The 27603-nt window shown below is 42.0% G+C and overlaps 1 protein-coding gene across 31 annotated transcripts in view; it reads left to right on the top strand.

The window, feature by feature from the left end:
- Positions 1-23173, top strand: part of EPB41L3 (erythrocyte membrane protein band 4.1 like 3) — a 147933-nt gene extending 124760 nt beyond the window's left edge. For 4 of the 31 annotated variants that reach the window (XM_004742745.3, XM_004742748.3, XM_004742746.3 and 1 more), the window contains 15 exons: positions 678-1241; positions 6153-6206; positions 8827-8862; positions 9051-9116; positions 9583-9774; positions 14241-14315; positions 14688-14786; positions 15767-16501; positions 17015-17137; positions 17796-18179; positions 18985-19116; positions 19814-19912; positions 20351-20431; positions 20709-20825; positions 22044-23173. In XM_004742745.3, coding sequence (XP_004742802.1) covers positions 678-1241; positions 6153-6206; positions 8827-8862; positions 9051-9116; positions 9583-9774; positions 14241-14315; positions 14688-14786; positions 15767-16501; positions 17015-17137; positions 17796-18179; positions 18985-19116; positions 19814-19912; positions 20351-20431; positions 20709-20819 — 2751 coding nt within the window. In that variant the 3' untranslated portion in view covers positions 20820-20825; positions 22044-23173. The remainder of the gene's footprint in view (positions 1-677; positions 1242-6152; positions 6207-8826; positions 8863-9050; positions 9117-9582; positions 9775-14240; positions 14316-14687; positions 14787-15766; positions 16502-17014; positions 17138-17795; positions 18180-18984; positions 19117-19813; positions 19913-20350; positions 20432-20708; positions 20826-22043) is intronic. The other 27 variants (XM_045065393.1, XM_013051412.2, XM_013051414.2 and 24 more) reach the window with 22 other exon arrangements.
- The last annotated feature ends 4430 nt before the right edge of the window (positions 23174-27603 follow it).

Raw genomic sequence — 27603 nt, forward strand, 5'->3', positions numbered from 1 at the left:
TTACGTTTATATCATGGAGAAAGGAGCCAAAGTAGACGTTTTCAAAGGAACCTCACTTCTTCGGGGAGCTGAGTTCCTAAAATGCTAGTTGTGGACTTCCCTGAGTGGCACGGCTTATCAGATGGGAGTGGGGCCAGAAACTTCTCAATTCGGAAACCCACCTCTTTTGGATATAATTGACTAAGCAAGGAAAGGTAATGCTAAACTTTTTTTTAATAATCAAAATTTGGATCCATTTTTATTTATTAATCCAACCAAACTAGAGTAACAGATCTGTTAGCTGGAGATCAGGAGATGTTATTGAAAGTCTTGATTTTAAGTTCTCAGAGGGTTCTATTTGCTCTCAAAACCCTACAACTTTCTGGAGTTGTTGGTCTAAACAAACTTTCTAGATGGTGTGAAACGTAGATTTTGAGATTGCCCACCGCGATCTTCTATTCTGACTTTATAAAAAAGCCCACCCTGTATTTGACAGTCTAATGGGAAAATGGTAGCCATTCGTGGCACCCTTGGCATGCAGCTTGAATACTTTAAGTACAAACAACCCTAGAGCTAAAATTCTTGTTTTACAATTTTATATTGATACCCATAAGAAAATTAACTAATTGCAGTTTTCTTTTTGTCCTTTTGCACCTCTGTTTGCTGCTTTCTGTCTCTCTCTGTCTCTTTCACATCAGTCACCTGGGCTTGGCACTGACTCATGTCCCCTGTCCCCCCCATCAGCCCCTCGTCCCCCCGCATCCCCCCCAGGGCTCCGAAGGAGGTGTAAGGAGAATGAGCGCCAAGCCCCGGACTTGGAGGCTGCCAGAGGCACTGTGCGTGTGCTCCGAGAGCCCGCCATGGACTCTGACCCCAAAGGGAAGCCGTCCTTAGGGGACCAAGATGTGGCTTTTAGCTACAAACAGCAAACTGGCAAAGGGACCACCCTGTTTTCCTTCTCCTTGCAGCTCCCGGAGTCCTTCCCATCTCTTCTCGATGACGATGGGTACCTCTCTTTCCCCAACCTGTCGGAAACCAACCTCCTCCCCCAGAGCCTGCAGCATTACCTCCCAATCCGCTCGCCCTCCCTTGTGCCCTGTTTCCTCTTCATCTTTTTCTTTCTGCTCTCCGCCTCCTTCTCAGTGCCATATGCCCTCACTCTCTCCTTCCCTCTGGCTATGTGCCTCTGCTACCTGGAGCCCAAGGCGGCCTCCTTGAGTGCCTCACTAGACAATGACCCGAGTGACAGTTCAGAGGAAGAGGTGTGTACCTCGGCATAGAACACACTTCCCTGTCGTGGTCGGGGCTTTGGTCCGAAACAATGTTAGGCGCCTACTGCCATAGTGGTCCTACTTTCAGAGCCTCATTTATTGTCTGTGCCGACATGTGAGAGGTTTCTGTGTGTTGGGGAGTCGTTCCCCCCCACCCCAGCCCCCGGGTTAGGCACAACACCATGTGGACAGAGCAGGCTGCGTCCAGCCCGCTGAATTCTACGCGTGATGAAGGACTCGGAAGTCTGTTTTTAAGAACCCGTTAGCTGCGTTAAAGATCAGGGTTAGGTTAAAGGTCTGGTCAGTCGCTAGTTCCTAAAGGAAAGGGACATAGAAGACTAAGAAAAAAGTTTGACCCAGACTGATGGAGCGTTCCCAAAATGCATCCTGGCATCATGGTACGTCTGTAGCGCTGATACCAGTGGATAAACGACCCTCACGGCAAGGTGGAATGACCAGCCAAAGGACCAGCTACCATGTGGGTAGCTTCCCCCAACTCCCGATGCCTCTCTTCCCTGGAGATCGTGAAACATCCCCACATTGTCTCTGTTCTCGTGGAGGTGAGCCAGATCCCAAGGGTGTGGTGTGTCAGGAAAAATGCTTGAGTAGATGAACAGGCCCATGTGACCCCAGTCATTGGAAGGGCCACAGAGAGGACCAGAGATAGAACAGCAGTCTTCAAACACAGTCAGGAAAAGGCTCCTGGAAGATGTCTGCTTGCTGTAAAAATGGGCTGGAAGTTCCTCAGTCCTGACAGGGCTAACGTGTATGTTGGATGGCAGTTTTCCCCTCAACTCCAGCTTGAGCCAAAAAATCCACACACTCACAGACAGTCTGGAAAGGTCAGGAGAGCTGGCTAGATCCCTGCGGCTCTCGGCCAGGCATGTGCTCAGTGGGGAGAGGATGGGGCCGTCAGCCTCTTTCTGAGAAGACATGCCGCCTGTCCGTCTCCCATCCCTCATCTGAGCCAGTGGGTGAGTTGACGTGGTCGTTGGTAGCTTTTCCTCTTAACTGCTCTCCTTTCACACTAGTCCCCTGATGTGTGAAGAGCCCAGCCGTTCCCTTCAGACAGAGCGCAGGGGAAAAGAACAGAGGCAGCCGACAGAGGGCCAGGCTGTCGCCTACCCTCCTGCCCACAACCTCCCCAGGCCCTTCCAGCTCTTCTGTTCTCACAAAACAAGGAGACAAGCCCAGTACTTCCAGCATTTAAAAAAAAAAAAAAAAAGTGACAAAGTCAAAGCAACACTAAAAAAAAAAAAAGTCTATTCATTTTTCAACTCAGCCAGGAATCATAATTTGAGCTGCACCTGTGGGTGTATAGAATTGGGAGGGTGTGTAAGTGTCTATATTTAGTGAGATTATGACCATTTCTTAGCAGCAGGAGGAAGAAAAATGGGAATGGTCTCGCAGATATTTCAAATAAAAGCTTGCCCTTTTCAATTTGATACTGCATTAAAGCCCTTTGCAAGGTCCTTGGGTCGTATGACTTCGCTCCAAATTCTCTGTGATTTTATATATTTACTATAAAACCATTTTCATACATGAAAAACATTTTAAGAGAAGGAATCCTAGGCTTTAATATCGCCATTTCTCACAAGAGCAAGGTGATTGCATAACGTGGGACTAGAACGTACAACCTGAAGAACACAAGATTATCTACAAAGACCGTAGGATTAGCTGGTTTCCAACCCGGACGTGTAGTTTGCCTTTAGCAGTGGAGTGAGTCATCTAGCCAACATAAAGCAAAAAGATGGCCATTTGCTGCTTTTCTGAATTCTAAATAACTGAACTTTTCTGTAGCAAACCACACAGATCTTGTGCCTAATCCTGGGTATACATCTTGTTGTAATCAGTGCATGAAAATTAATGTTAAATTGGGGCATGTCTGCATTACATCAGCAAAACAAATCACAGCAGTTACCCGATGCAAGCCAGTGACCACGTGACTGGAGCTTCCCAGCCGCTAACTCTCCCTGTTACTGCAGAGCTCTGAGACCCTGAGCCAGCTCTGGCCACCACGGTCTCCCCCTCCTCTGCATCCCTGGTCACCCATGACAGCTCTCCTAACGCGAGACCTCGCGTGTGGCCATCTGTTCAGTGTCGTCTCTTAACCTCAAGTGTTAAAAGCTATGCTCTCTAGTTCAGGCTAAGCTGGAGGACTCCTATGTAGGTCGTTCCATTTAAAAAAAAAAAAAAAATTTGTTGACATGGCCTCTTTTATTCTCTAGGCTTCAAGCACTTTGGCAGCTAAACGGGGTGACTTCATGTAACATACGGTTTAGCTCTGTCACGTTCATTTTGTAAGAATCGCTAAATCACGAATGAATGTAATTCTTTTCAAATATTTTATCATCACTACTTAGATTTCTCATGTATGGGAGTGACTTAATTAGTCCCAACCTTTCTCAAGAGGGAAACCCAGTGTGGAAAGGCAGAATCATTTCAAACTTATAAAGCTGCTGATCAATAATATTTTTTTTCTTTTGTACCTTCAAGAATGGTCACATAACAGGGGGCACAGAATATTAAATCATCTGTCAAGAAACATAAGCTGAATTTAGCTCGCCATACCACAGAATCACCATTAGTCTTTATGTGTCAATTTGTGAGGAATATTTTCATAAAACAAAAAAGATTCAAATTTGGATTTGAATCAACTGATTTTTGACATTTTAATTTGTGTAGACACAGAACCGTATGACAGTTCGTGACCCGTTATACATTTCGTAGCTTTGTTTAGTGGCAGTATATTATATAAATAATATATAAAAAGCTACTTTTGCTATAAAAGCTACGTTTTTCAGCCTTTCTTCATTAACTATTTATTGGTCATGCACTATATTTGTTGAATAACCGACTACATGCTCAGGAAGAACTTAAGGGAGGTGAGATACGGTCCAGGCTGTTTTTTCGTATAGCTAGAAAAAGTGGTAATAATTATATAATATTACAATATAATAATAATGTCAATATACAACAGTTATTATAGGCACTTTTGGGTCTGCGCGTGTCAGGCCTTGTAGAAAGCACTTAATACCCATTACCTGATACAGTTATGGCTGTTAATTTTTTTCTCCATTTTGCTGGAAGGAAATGGGGATTAAAACATGAAACATGTCCAGTGTGTCACACATTTCAATAGCAAGGATTTGAGCTCATGTCAGCCTGACATCAGAGTCTTCACTCTTAACCAGGGCTGTAATCTAAAGCCAAGATGCTCCAGTAGATTTTCAAGCCACAAGGGAGATTATTATGTAAGAGGAGAAATACTTTCAAGCAGCTTGGAAGTGTTGCACCAAACCAGTTAGCACACAAGCGCCAGTCATTCCTATTTATTCTTGAAAGCCTAAAGCTTCTTCGTATTATTATACACTTGAACAATAACCTGTTTCTCTCCCCCTATGTCACATTGGCCATTCCCTAGGCTGTCAGCCAGGGAAGCCATGCTAACACCGTAGCAATGATCACCCTTACAAGAAAATTACTAGCCACTCCTCCCCGCCCCCCACCAGATGTTGTGAAGGTGGTCATCAGGTCATGAAAGTGTGTCCGCACACACTCTTTACCAAACTCCTGAAAATTAGGTTCTACTTAGGCATGATCACTGACCCCCTCAGGTGCACATGCCAAACATGAATTTCAATGTATTTCCTTTCAGGAACATATAAAAGAAATTCGGGATAGCGCCAAGAAATCTGCCCAACCAGAGTTAAGTTGATAATGACCACCCCTGTTCCAGGCGTACTTCCGAAATTCTGTGTTGTTAGGATTGAAAGAGAATCTGAAGAGGCAGGTTCACAAGCTTACAGCTCCCAGTTTTTATTTTTGTTTTCAAAATATTCATCGCGTATCTTTGCTCAAGGGAATTTTATTAGTGATTAGTTGACATTTACGGAGGGAAAGTCAGCTTATAATATATTATGGCATTTAAATGTCCCATCTGTGATGGCTGTGGTTCTGTTGTACGCCAAAGAAAATAAGTTTCTGTTTTAAACCGTAAATCTCTACGAAACAGCTTAAAAACCCAGTCCTTTCTGAAATGACTATTATAATTCCCCCTTAAAAACTTAGGCTCTGTCAAATGCTGTGCTTTGTTTTATTTGTTTACAAGTAGATGTCTCTCTCTCTCTCCCTCTCTCCATTTTTTTTATTAGTATTATAATTTGCTTCATTTGGATGGTTATTTTGGAAATAGATGTTTAAATACCTACTTTGATATACTTCTTTATATTGGAGGGTGGGGCAAAATAAACACAACAGTTAGTCTGTAAAAAATAGAATTAACACTGCTACTTGGAAACTGAGTTATACTTTTCACAGACAAAACATAATGCCTGTGAGTCACTGGCATGTGCTTTTTATAAGTAATAGGTAATGCAGACAGCCTGATGGTCATAAATGGGTGTAAATTACCAACATGTTATAAATGAGGGGCTGAAAGTCCAGTGACTGTTACAGTAGCTTTTAATTTAAATTGACATTTTAATTTACCTTTCAAATGTGACATAATAGTAGAATTGCAAACATATATAAACATTGATTTTATTTGCATTACACGTTTTTAAGAGATCTTTCTCGGGGTTTTAGTTAAAAGCGGGGGAAAGAATGACAATTTGGTTTTCCTGAGACATGAAACCAGACGAGTCAGCTTGGCTAACACAGTTCCTGTGGTTCCCGCAGGCTGTGAGCCACTGGTCTTCCTCCGAGGGGCTCTGCTGATGAAACCCAGCTCCGGTCTTTCTTTTGCTCTTGCTTGAAACCTGCATTCTTGTGGGAAGGTAGTTTGATACACATTACAGAGAGAGTGAACTGTTTGACCTGTGCCATGCCCTATTTGATCAAATGGGTTTGTTTTCTCTTCCTGCCTTCCTCCTGGACCCTGGTCACTTCTGTGATCAATAGACCGACAGTGAGCGCACAGACACTGCGGCCGATGGGGAGACCACCGCCACTGAGGTTGGTACCATCACTGTGGGCAGCTGGTGGCTGTCCAGTGCAAGTGCCTCATGAATGGGGCTCTGCATTTAGGGCCTTTGCATACTAGGTTTTATGAAGTGGAGAGAAATTCTAACTTTGAAAGGAGGAAGGAAATGTATTCTGTTGCCTGGGTCAGTGGTTCTTAAGCTCTGGGCTACATCAGAATCCTCCAGCTGGGTCCCCTCATGTTTCTTGTGCAAAAGAAGAAGGTGTGGGTGGGATTTTGGAATTTGCATTTCCAGCAAATTCTCAGGGCTGTTGACTCTGCCCATTTTCGGATCACATTTTGAGAACCTTTGGCTAAACTGATAATACCTTAAAAAAAAAAAACAACTTATTCCCCTTTCCCAAGTGAGAGGCTGTCTGTGTGTGAAAGCTGTGATGAGTGAGGAGGAGGGTTACAATTAATTTAATTAGCTTATTTACTAGATACAGATATATTTTTAAATCCAAAATGGCCAAATAATAATTATTAAAATAGTAATAATACTTCTCTTATTTTTGTAGACCAGGTGATATAACCTAGATCACTCAAAAGAAATGGGTTCTCTAAGAAGAAATTAGCAAATTACTGTTAGTACTTGATTTAAAAAAAAAAAAAAAGTGATCATATTGAACAGTGACAGGAAACAGACTGTGCTGTCCTTTCCTTTATGAATTCTTTAGGATAAATAAACGTGTGTGTGCTTATGTTGTTTTTCAAATTTTCTCCACCCATAACCAAAATGTCTGTAAAAACAGTATAGTAATGGAAGCCAAGATGTACCTTTTCTGAAGTTCTCACAGAATTTATCTTCTACCTTGTGGAGTTGTTATTTTACATCATCCGGTTAGAACAGTCTTTTCTAGTAGGACTTTCAGGAAAAACCAAAAATGTAAATAGTATCTGTATAATACTTAATTGAAAATATCCTCAGAAGAACTTCTTAAAATGGAGTAAACCTTGGGAAATGCCGGAGTTCAACTCAAAGTTTTGGAAATCATAATTTTTTTAAGTTAAAAATTACAGCACTGGCATTGAAAAATAATAGTAATAATAATAATAATAATAACAATATTGTAGGGGCAGTTATTGTACTGGCTGACTCAGTCAGTAGAGCATGCCATTCTGACATTTGATCTTGGGGTCGCGAGTTCAAACGCCGCATTGGGCTTAGAGCCTACTTGAAAAGAAATAAAAAAATAATAATATTGTAAAACAATAACTATCCAGATTCTTTTAAGCAGTCACAAATAAATGTATTACAAATTAATAATTTTCTGTGTCAAATTATAACAAAATTATATCTTGATTTGATAAGAATTATTTGTTACATGTAGCTACATGTTAATTCTGTAAACTTCATCAGGATCTGAACGTGTGCCATAAATGAAAAATATTTCCGTAAGACTCCAAATTTCTGTAGCAGTTCTAAATGTTGTTCCATAACATTTGAAGCGTGCAAACATAGACATACAACATATGTAACTATATGGAGCTTAAAAATAAAACACAGAGCTATGTGCGTACCACACACTTGAGAATTAGTGTGTTGCCAGCCCTGTGTTAGGGTTACCTGTGCCCTCCTGCACTTTTTAAACACTTGCCCTATCTCCTCTCGGGCTAGGACAACAGTAATGCGGGTGAGGCTGCTGGGTGGGCTGTCTTGCCCCATTGGCAGATAAGGGGGCCGAGAGCAAGACAGATTCATTGCAGGCCACCGGCGCAGATGTCTCCTCAAGGCTTCTCACCTGTAATTACCCTGAGGGCCTCCCTATGGACCTCGGTCAGAGTACCACCGGTGAGACACCCAGCTTTATACCACTGCCTGCATATGTGGGTTGGCCTAGTTACCTCATTCCTGGTACCCGGACACCAGTCCAATGACTAAACAGATCCTTGCAATTAGAAAAATCAAGATAATGAAGTGGCTTTTAGATAAATCTATTGTATTTTTTAAGAACTCAACAGTGATCCTGTCTACATCTTTAAAGAAATGTCGGTAATGTTGACGGTAGTTGATTCCTTTTTTTTTTTCTTTAACTTTCTTAACTTATATCAGCTTCCTTCCTTCCCAGATTTATTTATTTTTAAGTACATGGGTTCAAAAAATTCACAGTTCCAAGAAGTTCTTAAATGTGAGACCCTCAATGTTAAATTCTTTGAGCCTTGGTTCTCTGGCCTACAATTTAGCTATAATAATAATAGCTATAACTTCCTAGGATTATAAAGAATCATAAAACCCAAGGGAGCTGTCATTATTGGGTAATCCTAACCATGCTTGTGAATTTTAGTTTTAGGGTGGCATGAAACATTTGTAGTGTGCATTAAGGACAGCCCACCAAACCCCCACTTACGTGTGTATGCTTATCACACGCAGAAGTCTCTGGGTGACACTGTCAAAGACCCACCAAGCAAGGACTCTTTTACTCCTGTTGTCTTAATAAGCATCATAATTTGTGTGTGAGAATGTTGCGGCTTGCATATAGGAAAGAACTAGCATCCATATACAAGAGCAAACTAGTACCCCCTCTAGCAAGTTTCTATAGACCATAGTTCTTCAATCATAGTCAATTACGTGGTAAGACATTATTTCCCACTCTTTCTTGATGCTGGCAGTCGGACCAGGAGGAAGATGCAGAGCTCAAGGCACAGGTAGAAAATTAAAAATAAAACCAAAGCAAAAATCAGTGTGTGATAAGTCACTGTGCGTCTCCGGTGTTCCAGCCTTCCAGCATGCTCCGTAGGCGGTTACCCGTGTTGTCGGTGCACTGTGGAGGATGGCATTTGTTCCTGTGACTACCGTGTCCCTTACCTTTCCCTTTCTTCTCCACTTTTTTCAGAATAGTCTGATTAAGCGAATAAAGGGTGAAAATGTGTATGTCAAACATAGTAATCTTATGTTAGAGGTTGGTATTGGTATATACCAGTGCATGTTTGTGTGTGTGGACATTTCTTCAGTGGCATACCTGTGGGCTCATACAATGATGCATGAACTGTGTGCTCTCACCTGGGAATAAGTGGGGATACCTTCTCAGCCTACTCCGATTCCTTCCTTTCTCCTAGCTTTAGATCCTTTTTCCTGTGTGTGTTTCTTTTCTTGTTTTTTTTTCTGGTTACGTGTGAATTACACTCTTTTCTAGTTTGCCTTTAAAAAAAACTTTTGATTTTTATGCTTGCGTGAACTAGATTTTTTTTCCTTCTCTTAGAAATGTCACATTTTCACCAAAGTGCTTGTGGTAGTGTCATGAACCCTGATCAGAATTCTTTTATTTTGACTACTAATGAGATTGACATTACTTAAAAAAAAAAAAAAAACAACTCCGGAAGATGTGTAAAATGTTGACTGTTGGATTCTTTATGTTCTGAATGTAGGAGCTAGATAAAACTCAAGATGACCTGATGAAACATCAAACCAATATTAGTGAGCTGAAAAGAACCTTTTTAGAAACCTCCACAGACACTGCCATCACGAATGAATGGGAAAAGAGGCTTTCTACCTCCCCCGTGCGACTAGCCGCCAGGCAGGAGGATGCACCCATGATCGAACCGCTGGTCCCTGAAGAGGTCGGTATTCGGGCTTCGGGGTGTCACTGTCTTCCGGTCACTAGAGGTGCTTCTCTGCAGGGCCCGCCCCTAGGGGTCGGAGTTGGCGTAGACAGACGCACCACTTGTCTGCGTATAAACAGACCTAACATACTCAGGGCTCCAGAGAAGAGCTGTGGAGTAGAATGATCTGGCGGCTGAGGAATGAGGGGTCACATCTCAGGGTGCTTGGAGTGAACAAGGAGGCGCAGGAAAGCTCTAGTGCATGCAAATGGGTTTGTTCTAATGGCGAACCTAGATTTCACAGTTGGGAGAAATTGAGATACTGTCTTAATGAACTGACACTTTTTCTGAAAAATGCTTTCTCTGCTGCATTAAGAAATGCCCCTGAAAACTCAAGAGTGTTTCACATCAGTTGCAAGATAAGGCGTAGGGGGATGGTCTAATGTTTGACTCAACACCGATCTGAAGTTGACAGAATTTGGGGACCTGTTTTACTCTGGGACTGCTACACCAGACTTCTACTGGTATAATCCATGTGTGATTCGATTTTAACTGATTTTTTTAAAAAGATACATAACATTATTTTAACGGGTTTATAATCCGTTTTTATTTGATTTTTTAAATAGAGAAAGTAGAGGGGCCAGAATGTCTTCCTTAAAAACGAGTGCTCCGTGTTGGAAAATTCTGTTCAAAGAATTTAAAACAGACTGTGAATTACAGTTACAGACTGTGAGGATTCAGCAGATCCTGTCTGGGGGCTCCTACTGAGGGACCCACAAGGGTCAGTGGTGCTCGTCTGTCCGCTATTAGACATTATCTTGCTTTTTCTTTCAAAAGAAGTACTTTTTTAATAACTGCATCTTTCTAGCATCATACTGATTAACATTTTTTTTTTTTATCAAGACTCCTTTATCACAGCGTATTTTCCAGAAAGCTGAGCTAGAACAGAAGAAAATCAAAACTTGGGCCTTTATGGGAGAAAAATCCTTTAAGCTATAGTCTACATGAAATGTTTCAGTCCTTGCAGGGAAAAGAATATAATGACACTCATTTTGATCATTTTCTAAACTTCCTTGAAAGCTACTTATCAAAAGTGACCACAGTCACTATGTTCATGATAATTCTAATCCCAGCTAAAATGTGACAAGGTATATATTCATTTGAATTACTTTGAAAGGGGCCCTTTTATGCAGAATAGATGAAAAATAGTGTTACTGAAGTATTCTTGTAGCATTACACACCGTTTCATTCAGATTACCTTAGTAATATATAGTGAGCTAGGAGTCGTGATTATATTCTAAAAAGATCATGTGCGTTTACTATTAAAATGGGAATTTTATTTATCCAACTTTCAAATACTGATAAGTATCTATACTTATATACTTAATAGCAGATAAGTAGCAAGGATGCCCCAAAGCATCGCTCACTTGACTTTGGGAACATAGACAAACCCATATACAGGGCCCACCAAACAGGAAGGATAGATGTCTGGTCCATGAAGGCCTCTGGGTATGTTTCTGTCCATAGATATTTCCCATGACAGTCTTTGATGATGCCCCCAGGCTGAGTCTATGTTAGAGGTATATGCCCTCATGGCCACTTGAATACTGAAAGTTTCCAAATTCCAACCAAAATGCAATACCCATTAGCACTTTTCACAGTGCCAGTATCAGCATTTTTTTGACGCAAGTGGCAGTCTTACAGCATGGAAGCTTAGCACGGCTGACCCTCCCAGTTCACAGATTATGTAGCTGCACATTCACCTACTTGCTGAAATTCACCATAACCCTAAAATCAGCCTTAAGGACACTTTCCCAGTCATCTGCAGACGGACACAGAGTGGTGAAAACTTGGTGTCTCAACCATGCACGTTCCCAGCTCTGGTTGCCCAAGGCAGGGCTCTGCCTACCTGTTTCAGTTCTCATACTGTATACAAATGGGTTTTTGAGGCCTGTTTGGTGCCACGTTTTTGTGTCTCCATGGGTGATTTTGCTGTTTCAGATGACACCCAGACCTACGGGCCGGAAGTCCTAAAAGCACAAGAAGGCTGTCATGTACCTTTAGGGAAAATACATATGTTAGAGAAATCTCATGCAAGAATAAGTTAGAGTGCTGTGGCCGTGACTTCGATGTTAATGGATCAATAATGAGTCTTTAAACAAAAACATACAAAACCAGGTTATATATTGAACCATTGATGACAATATCATGACCAGAGGCTCACAAGAGCTCTCCCAATGTGTTTCCCATAAAATCAGTGGTTCAGTCTTTTCTGACTCACTGTTCATGAGGATTTTATGGAACATAAGGACCACGAATGACTGAAATCAGCTCTACTTGTGCATTTGTCTGCGTTCTAATCCAGCTCTGCTCTTGCAAATCAGGCTTTGCTTGGGCCTCGAATTGGGAAACAATCAAACAAAAACCATTCACCATGGTCTTCTGATTATGGAAATGGGGACTTATTTTCATTCTCTGAATCTGACTTCTGTGACTTTCCATCTGGGACTTGGGGTGCAACTCCAGGTGCATATAAAAATGACCCATGGGAAGTTTTAAAAATATTGAGGCCTGGGATCTGTTAAATCAGAGACAGATTTCCTTTGTCTGAGCTGCACGTCCACATAGTACCATTACTTAAAAGCTCTCCAGGTAATTCTAACACACCTCCCAGTTGAGAATCCCTGGCACAAAGAGAAGCAAGGGTCAAGGCTCTGCACAAATCCCTAATCCTCTGGCAGTGAGTCTTGTACCTCTGTACAATCTGCATGCCAGTATAAGGGCCTTGCTTCCCAATTATGATACTCTGATGAGTGTTGAATTAAAAATGTGTGGGGCATACAGCTAACTCTTCTAACCCGTGATAAACGTAAACATTTCAGTTATCAGCCTTTATCAGCATTTTCTCACTTGAGTTGAACAAACTGAATTGAGGTTGACCATCTATAGGATTTTAAGATCTGTCCCTTATGTTACCCTTTTCTCTCAGCGGGCATACACAGTTCGGATGCAGACAGTGTTGATACTTTCATTATAAACAGTTTTGAAATTAGTTGATGTCAGATAAAAGGATGTGCTAAAAACCACCTTTTCCTGCTATTATTATTATTATTATTATTATTTTAGGCTTTCATCTTAGGGATAATATTTAGCTCAGTGATTATAATTATAGGCCTGGCAGTGGTATTCTGAAAAGTACCTATAATCTTGACCTTTCCTTCCTGTTTCTTATTTCTCTGTGAGAAAGAGACTACAATTGAAAGTCAAACAAACAAAACAAGACAAAAATCCGTATTTAATGATTCCACGTGGTGCATTTTGTCTTTTTCCAATACCTTTCTCCAAAAGGTATTTCCCCCTCAGAAATATCTTACTTTCTCTTCATCAAAAAAAGGGGCACAGGAGAACAATGCTATCAAAATTTGCCTGTGGGTTCTTCAGGAGAATACTCCAGATGTCCCCTTACAAACGTCTGTAAGCAGACTATTAAAGGGAATACCGATAAGTTTGTACACATAGGAATAGTAAATAACTCTCATTAAATTGTATTGTTTACAATAAGATTTATTTTAAAAGCTCCGTCCTCCTGGAAACTTTTTGGGCTTTCTGTTAGGATTTTTTAGATTACTCATCCTAAATACCCTTTCATTCAGTACTCCATGGAGCCTGACGCTATGCACAGAGATCGACTCAGCAGCGAGTATATTGCCACTTGAATTATTCCTACTTACTACTAAAGGAAGTAATAAAAAGTAGATAAAAGGGAGAAGCTAGTTGCTAACACAGCGTATTTACTTTTCAACATTTCTTAATGTTCCGTGTGAAAGCATGACTTTGAGTACTTAATTTTTCACAAAGATATTTTGAAGTTGACTTTTTAAAGTTACTCGCCATCTTATAAAAGTTCAAATAAAGCTATAAATTCTGAGTGTACTTTGTGGAATAAGAGAGGAATAGATCGAGGTCTGACTGGGTTTCCTCAAGCTAGTAGCTGAAGGCAGTGGCCCGTGTGCATCTCCTTGCCTGGGAGATGAAGCCTGCACTTCGGTGGGGAACGCAGTCAAGTGTTTGTCAGATGTAGGAGGGAGGGGTTTTTATCTCACTTAATTTTTTTTTTTTTTAATCTTCACATTTTCTTCTACTCCTCATGTCTACGGCTTTGCACATGACTGGCCTGGACACTGTGTGAATGCCAAGGAGCTTTCTATTTGCTCTTACATGTTTTGTGTTTACGGAAGTGGGAAACGTGTCGAGTCAAACACTGGAGCTTCAGAAACTAACCTGTTACTTTGGGGAGGTGATCATGAAGCGTTGAAATGGTTTCAGACCACTTTTCAAATTCATAAGCAATAATTCACTTCTTCAGAAAGAGATGAATGACTATTAATACGTACGACACAGTAAAAGAACTCTCTTCCTAACTTGCCTTTTTTTGGAAACTGTCTACTTCCTCTTCTCCAACCCAACCCCCTCTATCCAAACAGACCAAAGAAGAAAGAGACATTTCTGAAAAAGTTATATTTTTGCAGCAAGGAAGCTCTCCATTCCTTGAGTCTCAGGTAAAAGACAAACATAAAGGAATTGCCCAGAAGAGAATTGCTCTTCAGATTTTACTATCATTGCAATGTCTGTAGTTTTTATTTTCCTTTTTACATTTACCTCGCTTAAAACGAAGGTAGGTATGTCAACATTTGCTTGGATTCTGGGGAGGGGAAAAGGGAATTTTCTTACTTTAGTTATCAATTAGCCATCATTCTTTGATGGGTCTTGCTCTACTGTGATATCTGTGTTTGCTCACGGAAGCATTATGATGATGCTTTCTAATATTATAATTGGGCTTTTTACTCTCTGTTTTACCTATAGAGTGATACTAATTTAGATGACCTTGACTGATGTTGAAAGTTCTGAACTCTTACTGGTTTTCCCACTAGCGGAGTCCGATACAGAAAATGCAGGAAGGAGACTCTGCGGGCTCTATGGTTACCTCTCGCCAAATCATTTTCCAGAAAACTGTCCCATCGACCATAGAGGTTATTCTTCAATTCATTTGCTTTAATCCAGCACCAGCATGTAGACCGATCTGTAATTATTGTTCATAAGGCACACGCACTTCAAGATTCCTGTTTTTAGGCTAAGATAAATAAGGCAGGTGGAAAACGCTGTAGCTTAAAATGTAAATCAAGGTGCTCACCTGCCCCTGGTTTGATTTCTTATCCCCTCATGATCTGTTAGAGTAGTCTGCAGCCTGTTCTCATCCTAGTAGCCTTCTCAAATGTAGGTTTCTTAACTTTCACTTCTTTTGCTGTATCGGAACTAAGTACCGAGGAAAGTGGCAAGGAAACTACTCAGATGATGAACTTTGCTTATAAATACGATTGGAACACGGTACAGACCACCATGAGCTATTGATAAGAGGCTCCAACAATGCCCCAGCGGTGGGAGTACTTCCTGGCTGTGCCTTGAGTAGGGCTCCCTCAGTGTTTATCGGATAGTAGGTGCTATAGTGAGTTCGATCCCCTAAATGAGGAAATAGAATTTACAAACAAAATGGTTTTCACAGAAATTCATGGGATTCTGGCAAGTTCTTTGTGAAAACAGCAGATATGAAGTGCAGTGTTATACATGTCCTGGAAGACGGTCTTTTTGGGCCCATACAAGCTAAATGACTTGTACAGCAGCTTCAGTAACACCATTTAACCTTGAAATGTAGAATGTTCAGATGCTTAGCATAAAGGTCAGATAGAATCTTGCAAACATTTACCATCAAGGTACGCTTCCGTTTAAAGAAATCTGCAATTACAACTCTACATGCAGACTGTATTCCAAGTTGAAGGTTAGGGTTTGTAAATTTCAGATAAGAAGAGCTTTGCGACCATAATCATTAGACATTAACACCAGCCCCGTGCGGTCACCTCGCAATGTAGCTTTTGCCCTGGTTTTCTTAAAGGATTCTTATTTTAGAAATGAGACCATCAGAATTTCTAATTTAGCTTTTATATTTCAAATATAGGGCACAGAGGATTGGGTTATTGTAGACAAAGTACCCACTGAGGTAGTTGACGGTGATTCAAGAAAGATTGTGACTTACAAGGTGGTGACCGTGAGCAGTAGAAGCGGTGACATCCCCGCTGATCTGTTAAGATCCGGTGCCCTTGAAATGCAGAGCTTCGATGACTTGGCCCGGGAAATGCAGTTGAGAGGAGAAAGCAAGCAGAAAATATACACTCTGGGCAAATCCTATGACACAGTATCTGGGAAGATCGTTACCATGACTGGAAAAGGCAAGGAGGGGGAGAAGGGAGTGCAGCCCTGCAGTCTGGAAGCCTTTCAGAAAACAGACCGAGGAGTGTCCGAGTCTGTGAAGGTCATTCCAGTCATGGCCGATTACGAGGTTCTGGATGCCGTCCCTGATGAGAAATCCAAAAGGGGACCTGAGGTCCACACACCCAAACGGAAATTGTCTGAATCCCTGGCTCCCATCCAGGAAGCCGAGTCCCGGCGGCCAAGCCCCGAGGAAGAAGAGCTGCACAAAGCCCCGATGCTGGGCCGGGACACGGGACCCCACGCGGGGCTGGACAGCACGCGCCTCAGCAGGACGGAGCTGCTGCCTGAGGGCGAGGTCTTGAAAGTGGGGCTCTTTGGTCCCAGGCGGAAGAGCCTGTCTGAGTGGAGATACTCCCAGGAGCCGGCCGTCACCGTGGCCACTGCTCATTACGTTACCGAGTCGGCCACGTCCCGAGTTGTGGTAACCAGTGCCTTTCGTTTGGGCCACCGTTTCAGATTCCAGCATGACTTTTTTTGAGGCAGCGCCCTTCCACCCTCAACTTTTCTGTTCCACTTGCTGTTTGGCTTTATGTTGAGAGCAGCCGACCCAAGCTTTTTCAATTTTTTTCATGGTCAGATCAATACTGCGCAATCCAGTATGAGCATTAAAACACCTTCCGTTTTATTTCCAGCTCCCTGATCCCGAGATGGGGTAGCGCTGCTGGGGCTTGCAATGAAGGGAGAATGGTCTGCTTAAACCAGCACCGCCCATATCCTAATAACTCTCTCCGCTTTACCAAACAAGAGCTCATGGTCACCTCAGTCTGCTATTTTATTTCCCATTCTTTTCTGTTTCCAAAATCTGTATGGTAGACGCCCTCCTCCCTCCTCCCACCTTCCTCCCCTACAGTTTTGTCTGACCGGCTGTGAATGTGAATGTGCCCACCCATGTTCCCGTCTCTGTGCTTGACTGTCCCTTTCTTTGTTCACTCAGACTAAACAGTCTTCTGCTGAAAAGCTCATGGATGGCTCTGAAATCTTCAGTTTATTAGAGTCTGCAAGAAAACCAACAGAATTCATAGGAGGGGTCACTTCTACTTCTCAAAGCTGGGTTCAGGTGGCCAATTGCTTCCTCTTTGGTGTTCCTGACCCTGCCTAGTTGCCTTTCTTTATGCCCTTTTGGTGTGTGCACGGAGGTGTGGGTGCGTGTGTGAGTGCGTGCGCGCATGGGGGTATGTTTTGCATCCGAATGGCTTTGCCTTAAACACCTCCGAGTTCTCTTGGGTGGTTTTCCTTTAATGCCTGCTTGGCATAGCTGTCATGTGCCTGCAGTTGCATCCCTAGAACTTACTTCAGTTATTCAAAAGGCAGTCACGTTGAAAAAGTTACATAGCATTTAATTTTTTTAAGCATTTTATGTCATCCATTAGGTCTCAGAAAGCTGCCACAACTGATGGGAACACGCTACAATGCTTTCATTTTGTTTTGTTTTCATTGCATTTTATCTGCATCCTATTTCATTTGCGGCTATCCCAACATAGCAACACAGGCTCGATTGGGGGTGCAGGGGGTAGTGTCAGGGCAGGGGGGCACGCATCCGAGATCCTGGTGGGAGCAATGAAAGCTAATTTATCTTTTCTGTAAGCATTTCTGGTCATAAGCACTTGACACTGGCTTTAAGCACCCTGGTGAGTGGCTGCTTTGGTTTTGATTTTTGTGGTTTGACCTTTGGTTTGTGGAAGGTCACCCTGACACTGCAGTCCTTTTCCATGCAGAAAACGGAAACCAAGACAGGGTCCAGCAAGACCGAGACGGAAACAAGCCAGCACCCCGAGCCACTTAGCACCGAGAAGGTTGTGCAGGAAACCGTGTTGGTGGAGGAAAGAAATGTGATGAATGTGCATGCGAGCGGGGATGCTTCTTACGCAGCTGGAGATGACGCGGATGCTGCAGCCCAGGCAGCATCTGCCGACGCTTCTAGCTTAAAAGGGAAGGAGGGCTCTGCTCTGATGGAGGGGGCTAAGGAGGAGAAGGAGAAGGTGGCCGATAAAGCTGTCCTCGAACAGGAAGAGACTGCCACTGCCTCCCATGAGCCAGAGGAGCAGCAGAGTACAACAATCCACGTTTCTGAGACTTGGGAACAAAAACCTCATTTTGAGGTAACTAGCAGTTGATGTTCCTTTTGGCACTGATGTAAACTGATCTGTGAGTCCCCGAAATTTGGTTAAGCGTAAAAGGAGAGCTAAGTTTAACTTTCTGCCTTTTCCAAGTGCAGTTTGTTTCTCCTCTTATTTCCCTCTTGCATGGCAATAGGGTCTCCATGCTGGTTTCCATCTTTGGGGGTCCCATGCAGACATGTTTAATGATGATTAATTATGTGCAGTTCCAGGAAATGGTTCCTACCTTCGTTGTAATTATTAGCAGTAAACCCCGGGGGCTGCATGGCCAGCCATACTAGTAGAAAATTTGGTAAATTTATTTTTGATCAATGTACTTCACCAGAAGGACCAAAACCCATGCTTGCTGCCGTACCAAATGCCAGAACTTTGTTCTTTATAACTGAGATTCCTGAAGTCTATGGCGGGGGGGGGGGGGGGGTTAATGTCTTCGTATTTGTTACTTCTTTCTTTCATTAAATAAAAGGCAAATTGATGATTTTTGATCTGTCAGTTTAGGGGGGGGGGGGGATCATAAAAAGAGTTTTTCAACATGTCCTCCAAAATGCTTTCCCTTACCTGGAACATCCCATGTTAAAAAAAAAAAAAAAAGTCTATGGAATTTTGAAAGACTGACCTGGTATCTGCCTCATGCCTTGACTTGCCCTCCCCATGTTATACGTAAACATTTATTTCATACTAACCTGTGCTTATCCATACTCACTGTGGGGTGGGGGGGGGGGTGCACCAAAATCCTGTCTTCGTGCAAACTGTAATCGCAGCTCTACCTACTTCCCCATTGGCTCAGTCATCAACTGTGAAGACAGAAACCATCAGCTTTGGCAGTGTTTCACCAGGAGGTGCAAAGCTAGAAATTTCTACCAAGGAGGTGCCGGTCGTTCACACGGAAACAAAAACCATCACGTATGAGTCATCACAGGTAAGATGTCTATGAAGGCCAGAGCCCCGGCTCTTTGTTTTTGCCCTTTAATGGCTGCTGCATTTGACTATAGCTCATGATACTTAGTTTGTGAGACTCAGAGGACCCAGCAACCAAACAGAGTCTATCAAGTGTGGTAATGGTAGTAATTACAACTTTGTTACCAGCCCAGAAGCTTCAGGTGACTGGAACAGGTCTCCATAGATCTCAGAATATAGAACAAGGCTCAGGAACCTATTTCCTGAGCTAGAGATAAGGGAAGATAACAGCTCAGCAGACCCTACTCCCATTTTTCAAGTCCTGGTATTTTTGTTTTTGTTTTTGTTTTTGTTTTAAAGATTTTATTTATTTATCCGACAGAGATCACAAGTAGGCAGAGAGGCAGGTAGAGAGAGAGAGGAGGAAGCAGGCTCCCTGCTGAGCAGAGAGCCTGATGTGGGGCTCGATCCCAGGACCCTGAGATCATGACCTGAGCCGAAGGCAGCGGCTTAACCCACTGAGCCCCCCAGGCACCCCTCAAGTCCTGGTTTTTTTAACGTTGGTTAATTCCGGCCACATTCGGGGTCGTCTGTCCCGAGAGCCACAGCTCCCGGAGGCGGAGTGAACAACGCCGTGACGGTGGGAGTTGACTGAATCATGGTGATGCCCCAACCTAACGTAGGTATTCGAGTGCGGTGTCTGTTCCTCGCCTTCCTAGGTCGATGCCGGCGCTGATTTGGAGCCGGGCGTGCTTATGAGCGCACAGACGATCACATCTGAAACCACCAGCACCACGACCACCACCCACATCACCAAAGTAAGTGAGACGGGAGCAGACGGAAGACATTTACACGGACCTACTTCCCAGTTGGGCTCTACAGGCAGAGTGACGTGACTATCTGGAGGCCCAGATACCTATGTTAGAACTTTCACGTCCACTCCGTTCATGGGGCATTTGCCCCTCTGTGCTCATTTTTGTTTAGGAATATGCATACTGATACCCTTTGCTTAACATGGAACTGCAGTCCTTGGCATATGGTAGGTGTTCCAGAAACCCTGGCCGGCCACACCCAAAGGACTCCCTGAGAGCGACACTTCTGAAATTAACGATTTTGAATAATTGCCCAAGAATTGTTTCAACTCTTAACGAGTGCCATTAGTTAAAACTCTGTTAGCGCTTCTGACCGTTGTCCCCACTGAAGGAGGGTTGTTCCTCCTGGTGGGTACATTTGTAACACTTGTCCGTCCCTCGCAGACTGTGAAAGGAGGCATTTCAGAGACGAGAATTGAGAAGCGGATAGTCATCACAGGAGATGCAGACATTGACCATGACCAGGTAAGTGCGCGTGAGGATGGTAAATACCCAGGCAGAGAACCAGAGAGACACTGGTCAGCCCTGCTCTTCCCAGTGGTGGTGGTCTAGTCCATGGTGCAGTGTAAACAGTCTTCTGAATTAACTTTTCCATACGCAATGTACGATTCCTTTTGCGATCGTTGTACCTCATTTGTGAATGACGTATATAGATCTAGCTCGTAAGTCTCCACCTTGCTACTGATCATGCATGTTCCACCTCCTTTTTTGTCTTTGCCCTTCTGTGATTTCCTGGGGATAGGCGCTGGCTCAGGCAATTAAAGAGGCCAAAGAGCAGCACCCTGACATGTCAGTGACCAAAGTAGTGGTCCATAAAGAGACAGAGATCACACCAGAAGATGGAGAGGATTGACCTCAGGTAAGAGGCGACGTTGATTCTCTAGGCTTGGCCTTGGCTGGCATGTAGCATGGGCGCTTCCCCCCGACCTTCCCGTGCCTCCTCCTCCTCCTTTCTTCTCTCACTGGCATTGGGAGGCTGCTTACCGAGGGGCTGCAGAATTGTGGGCGCTGGTTTGTTTCAGATTTGGGAGTTCCACACTGTGGACTTTTTTTTGCGTATTCTGCCAGCTAGAGGATCAAGAAAGAAGCAGTCTTTGCTTGCATGGTCTCGCTGGTGTTTCCTTTTCATTCGTGCCCTGTGTTCTTCGTTACCCAAATTCGATTCAGGAATCAGATTTGATTTTACTTGCCATGTGGCCTAATTGGAACGAAGGCCAATTTGTTCCAAAAGGTACGATTTGTGTGTTCCAAATACCAGGAAAATAAAGCGTACCCCTTTCTCCTTCTGACAGCAACAATATCCCATTTCACTCTAAGCTTTCTCTGCGACTGTGTTTGGTTATGCTTCTGTTTATGCTCTCTTTTTGCTTTGTGTCTGAATTTGAAACATGGACATTCACTTTCATTTTGGATGGCTTATATTTTCTGAGTTCTTTGGAGTATTTTTTTTTTCTTCTTAGTATAGCGTTATGTCTCAGGAGGAGGCAAAACTGCAGTCTTGTGCTCCTGCTTTTCTCTAGAAAGTGTGTGCATGCCTTTCCAATGGCTGTTTGGCTGGCATCGTGAGCAGATAGCGTCTTCTGTGTACGCACAGACTTCTTAAGCACACTCACACTCACCTGCTGTGCAAGAACTCACAGGCCCAGAGCATCCCCAGAGGGCTCTGAATGCTGAATGCAACCATTGAGCTACTTACATACTTGGTTATGTGACAAAAGTCGCTTAAATGCTTATGTGTATAAATGAAATAAGGAAGTTCTCTAACGTTGGTTTAGGAACTATAGATTGAATAACAGTCTCTCTTAAAGAAAAAAATATAAAAGTCACTCATGATATTCAAATTAATCATATAATTTGAAAGACAGCAGCAAAAGGGTTCTCCAGCGAGCTTCAGCCACTTGAATGGTGTTCTAGTTAACGTAAGAGAATGCGTATCACGGACTTACGCTGGAATTTTACAGTGTGTTGGCAAAAAGTGCATGTAATAACCTGCAAGAAAATTTTGTTTGTGGCCTTAGTCTGAGGAAGACTCTCGGGTATTTTCCAAGGAGTAATTGATCAAATCTCTTTCCTACAGGAATAATTTAGCCTGCACATGAATCCAGTCATGCAAACCGTTAGGAAAACCAGAGCCTATATGGAGTTCCCTCTTCTAACCCAACTGACTTGTATCTGCCCATGGAAAATTTCAATCCAGAAGAACTGACCTTGACCATTAATAAAGACACTGGCAGAGAGATCTTCCCATAATAAAGCAATCCGAATCAGCATCACAAAACTGATACTGCATGAAGCAATGATAAAATTACAAAAGAGTAGCATTTTTAATTTCCACCAAGTGTCTAAGTTTTCAGCTATACCTGCACGTTCATAACCAACAATATAAACCGTGATCTCATGTAACACATAAACAATTCATGCCTTTCATAGTTTATTATTAAAGTCTAAACAAAAATTGCAATTTCTTAGGCGACAGATCTTTTGTTTACAGACAAATGAAGATTACCCTAAAATGCTAGAAGCTGTCTAGGTCTAATGTGTCAGGTTTATTCCAGATTAGATGTGCCAATAACCGAGTTTATTCAGTAAACAACTTGAATCTTGTACTTGTCTCACCTGGTTTTATTACTCTCACCCATACACAGCAACGACTCTCAATCCTCCGGAAATATTTAATGCTTACAATCCTGCTTTGTGTATCTAATTTAATTCCTTATAAGGTAGGACTGATTTTAGCATATTAATGTGATTTCTTCCTTGTTCGCTTTGGTCTGCGTCAAACCTGGAAAGCTTCCAAGAGTTCCCTAACAAGCCCTAAATATGTAAATTGTCATTATTTGGGGGAAGAAAACCTGTTTCTCTTAGTTTACAATATTATGAAATTTCACTCCAGAAAGATCTGTTGGGCTTCTGTTGCATTGTTTTCTCTCTTTGTTTCTTTTCCCTTGTGTTTTTAAGTTGATTTTTCTTCTTTTACTTGAAAAAAAAAAAAAGTGTTTTATTTCCAAATCTGGTCCATATTTACAATCTAGTTCAGAGCCAAGCCTTAAATTGTACAGAATTTCCACTGTAATTAAACTATTTAGTGTTTAGTTATAAATAGCCTTCAAAAAGATATATTCTCCATTACACTGTCAACTGCATCACACGGTCCATGGTGAATGTATGTTTCTGCATAGCGAAATAAAAATGGTAAATGCATTTAAAGCTGTGATTCTCTGTGTGTAATAATTTCAGTATGGTCTGCGTTTAGCCAAGAAGGTAGCACTTGCATGACGTCAAAAGCCTCATTCATCTGCCTTGTGTAGAGTGTGTCTTTTTGCAGGACAAAATGTGTCTGTGGTGACATAGCTTGTGTATGGATCCTTCAAGGTATGGGAGACAGGAAACAGAAGATACACACATACATGTTTGGTTGCCCAGGAAGGCCTTAAAAAGTACAACTAGTTACCACAGAATCTCGTTTTCAGGGTTAGATTTTTTAATAAAGAGGTTCTCCTCCAAACCCAGTGTTTCTGGACGCTTGTAATCTACTGGAGAGAGACCCCTCTCTCTCACACGTCAGCTCCACAGCGGAACAGATTAGCCGCGGCATTCTACAAGGGCCCTTGCGGTGTGTTCCCACAGCTCAGCTATCTCAAACTCCTTCAGGCCAGGTGATCTAGCACCTAACTGCTGGCCTACACTAGCACACCTCACGTGCTATTTCTTTGTCAACTAATTTTCTTAAAACTCTTTTCCAGAGAATTACTGGATACGACCCACATGTCTTCGTCTTAGTGGGGAAGCCAAATTCTTACCATTTACCTGCGAAGACATTATCTGCTGCTCTTACTGTCAGTACTGTGTATTCATTTTAGGTACTGAAACATCATCTTACATTTGAAGACAATCAAAAAATGTGTCGAGACCATACACAAAAATGAGCTCAAAATGGGCTAAAGACCTAAACGTGAGACCTGAAACTACACAAGTTCAAAAGAGAGCACAGGCAGGAATCTCTTTGACATCAGCTATAGCAACATTTTTCTAGATATGTCTCCTGAGGCAAGGGATACAAGGCAAAAATAAACTATCAGGACTACATCAAAATAAAAAGCTTCCACAGAGGGGTGCCTAGGTGACTCAGATAGTCAAGCCTCTGCCTTCTGCTCAGGTCATGATCTCAGGGTCCTGGGATCAAGCCCCGCATCGGGCTCTCTGCTCAGTGGGGAACCTGCTTCACCCTCTCTCTCTCTGCCTGCCTCTCTGCCTACTTGTGATTTCTCTCTCTCACCGTCAAATAAAATAAAATCTTAAAAAAAAAAAAAAAAGAATCTTCTGCAGAGTGAAGAGAACAGTCAGCAAAACAAAAAACAACCTACTAAATGGGAGAAGACATGACATATCTGAAAAAGGACTATTATTTAAAATACATAAAGAAGTTACATAAATCAACACCAAGAAAATTCCAAATAATCTGATTTAAAAATGGGCAGAAGACATGAACAGACATTTCTCCAAAGACCTACAGATGGCCAACAGACACATGAGAAGATGCTCAGTGTCACTCATCATTAGGGAAATGCAAATCAAAAGTATAACAAGATACTACCTCATACCAGTCAGAATGGCTGAAACAACACAAGAAACGAGTTGTTGGCAAGAATTGGGGAAAAAGGAGCCCTGGTGCGCTTGGTGGGAATGCAAATTGGTGCAGCCAATATGGAAAACAGTATGGCTGTTCCTCAAAAAAAATTAAAAGTAGAACTACCATATAACTTACTAATCACACTATTGGATATTTACCCAAAGAATACAAAAACACTAATTTGAAAGTATTTATGTGTATCCCTATGATTATTACAGGAATCTTTATAATAGCCAAATTATGGAAGCAGCCCAAGTATCCGTTGATAGATGAATGGATAACGATGTACTGTGTGTATAAAGGTACTAGAATGGAATATTACTCAGCCAGCAAAAATAATGAAATCTTGCCATTTGCAACAACATGGATGGAGCTAGAGTGTGGAATGATAAGTGAAATAAGAGAAAAAGACCACATGATTTCACACGTTTGGAATTTAAGAAACAAAACAATCTCACAGACGAAAAACAGACTCTTAACTATCGAAAACAAACAGGTTGCTGGAGAGGTGGGTGGGGGATGGGTGAAACAGGTGAAGAGGATTAAGAGTACACTTGCCATGAGGAACATTGAGTAACGTATGGAATTGGGGAATCATACAATTTGTACAATTCAGGTATCATCCACCTGAAACTAATATAACACTGATAATTGGAATTTTTTTAATTTGAGAAATTAAAAAATTCTTTGAAAAAAATTAACTTTTTGATAGGAAAATGATCATTAACCTCCCAAGGATGACTGTATCCAATCCACTTAGTTTATATCCATCAAGTTGCCCCCACGTTTGTTTTAATTTTGTAAATATTTAACTATAATTGACATATAACATGCTTAAGGTGTACCACATAGCAATTCAATATTTGTATGTATTGTGAAATGATCACATTGTCTCGTTAACACCCATCACCATACATAGTGATGAATTTTTTTTCTTGTGGAGCACTTTTAAGATTTACTGTTTTAGCATCTTACAAATATGCAGTACAGTGTTAACTATAGTCAACATGCTGTGTTCACAGTTTTAAACCAAATGGAGGGTTTTCATGTTTTTCTGTCCCCAGCAGTAAGTGCTTATTCCTTTTTATAAATTGCCATTATCAGAGAAGTTACACATGTACAGCTTTCTTTCCTTCTGTTACGCTCTTCATAATTTTTCCAGCCCGTACCCACTGTTGCTGGGGATCCCAAACCACCCCCACATACTTGGGTATTTATGACAGCAGTGCCCAAAATCTAGTATCAAAGTCAGTATCTGCTTTTATTGCTGCATAACAAATTACCACACAATTAGCTGCTTAAAACCACATGCATTTCTATCTCCCTGTTTCTGTGGGTCAGGGGTTGGGGCCTGGTCCCACTGGATTCTCTAAAAGGATTCTCTACAGTCGAGGTGTCAGCTAGGACTGGGGTCTCATCTGCTAGCTCAGCTGGGGAAGGATCCGGTCCCAAACTCTCTATAGTTGTTGGCACACGTCCTTTTCTTGTGGTTGTGGGAGCTTTGGAAGCTTGCTTTTCAAAACCAGCAGTGAAGGGGGAGACTCGAGTGTTGTCTGTTAGCAAGACCATCTTCCATAACGTAACATAATCAAATGAGTGGGTTCCACGACTCTTGCCATATTCTGTTGATTAGAAGCAAATCATAGGGTTCTGTTGACAGCACTAAACAAATTTAAAATTTAAATTTGGAGATTATTAATCATTAATATTCCCTAACTCAGCAATTTTAAATTTAGATTCCTCTAATGTATGAAACTGGCTTATGCTTGTTGCTGTGCTCTCAAATAATCTCAGAATATTTTTTACCCTTTACTATGAATCCAGAAAAATGTAGCATTGCATTTGGTGTGAAAAAGACCCTGGAGAATACACATTCAGAAACTGAAGAATTCCACTTGGCTATTAGCCCCCACAGAGAAGAAACCAATTTGCTATAGGATTCAGGTTGTAAGAAAAAAAAAAATTGATGCTTCTCTCAAAGGAGCAGAAAAATGACTTGGAAACCTAAAGGCAACATGGTGCAGCCATTGGTAACCAGCATTTTCCTGCTGATTGCCCAGGGATCTGAAGAAAGTTATTGTGTTGCCAAAGTTAGAACCATCCGTAGGATACTTTCTGTGGAGTCCTGGAGTGAATTGCTAGGTCCAGATAATAGCCTTCTTTTAGGTAGAATGCTCCCTGCTTTCAGATGGAGCCCCGCCTGTGTGCTGAGCCCTCAGCTTGTGGGACACCCCTGCTGCTGTAGCATTGAGATTGGTGGTTGGACTTCTGCTGATGGTGACATGTCCACTGCCCAAGTAAGAGAGCTGGGGGCAATGCTAACAAGGTGAAGATTTTAGCCAGTTTCACTCTCTCAAAAGATTTTCCCCATCCTTTTATATGCCTTTCAAATTTCACAGAATCACCATGTCCCTTCTGCTTTGGCACAATAAGTTAGATCACACACCTTGTAGGATAATTCAGCCCCCCCTTTTTTTTTCTACAATTACTATAATCAATTTCAATTCTGCTGACTTCTTGCTAGCATAGCTACTATGCAATTAATATCAACCCTAGCAATTTTTTAAAAATTAACATAGATGCTGGAACATGGATCCAAAATTGCTTCTGAATTATACATGAGAGTTATACATACCTTTCATCAAATGCTTTTTAATCCTCCTCACTATAGTTAATGAACCAGTGGTCAGAAGTGTCTGTCTTGGATTGCCATAGAGGTGGTCTCATGTTTTAATGAGCATTTATACATTAAATAAAATTGGATTATCCCATTTTTAAAAACCACATTTTGTGACAGGCCATTGGGGCATGTCCCATTGTATTCTCAAAAATTACATTTCATTTTGACAAGTCGTTTATCAGAGCCAATTAACTCTGAAGAAGGGTAAGAAAAGGAGCTAACACTTCCTGATGGGTGTGATGGCTAACACACGCACATGCACACACAATTGCCTGTTGTGTTTCTTTGAGACAAATGGGATCTTCTCAGAGATCGGCCACGTGCTTG

Source organism: Mustela putorius, unplaced genomic scaffold (assembly GCF_011764305.1).
Source record: "Mustela putorius furo isolate JIRA1106 unplaced genomic scaffold, ASM1176430v1.1 tig00003858_pilon_pilon_pilon, whole genome shotgun sequence".
Lineage (NCBI taxonomy): Eukaryota > Metazoa > Chordata > Mammalia > Carnivora > Mustelidae > Mustela > Mustela putorius.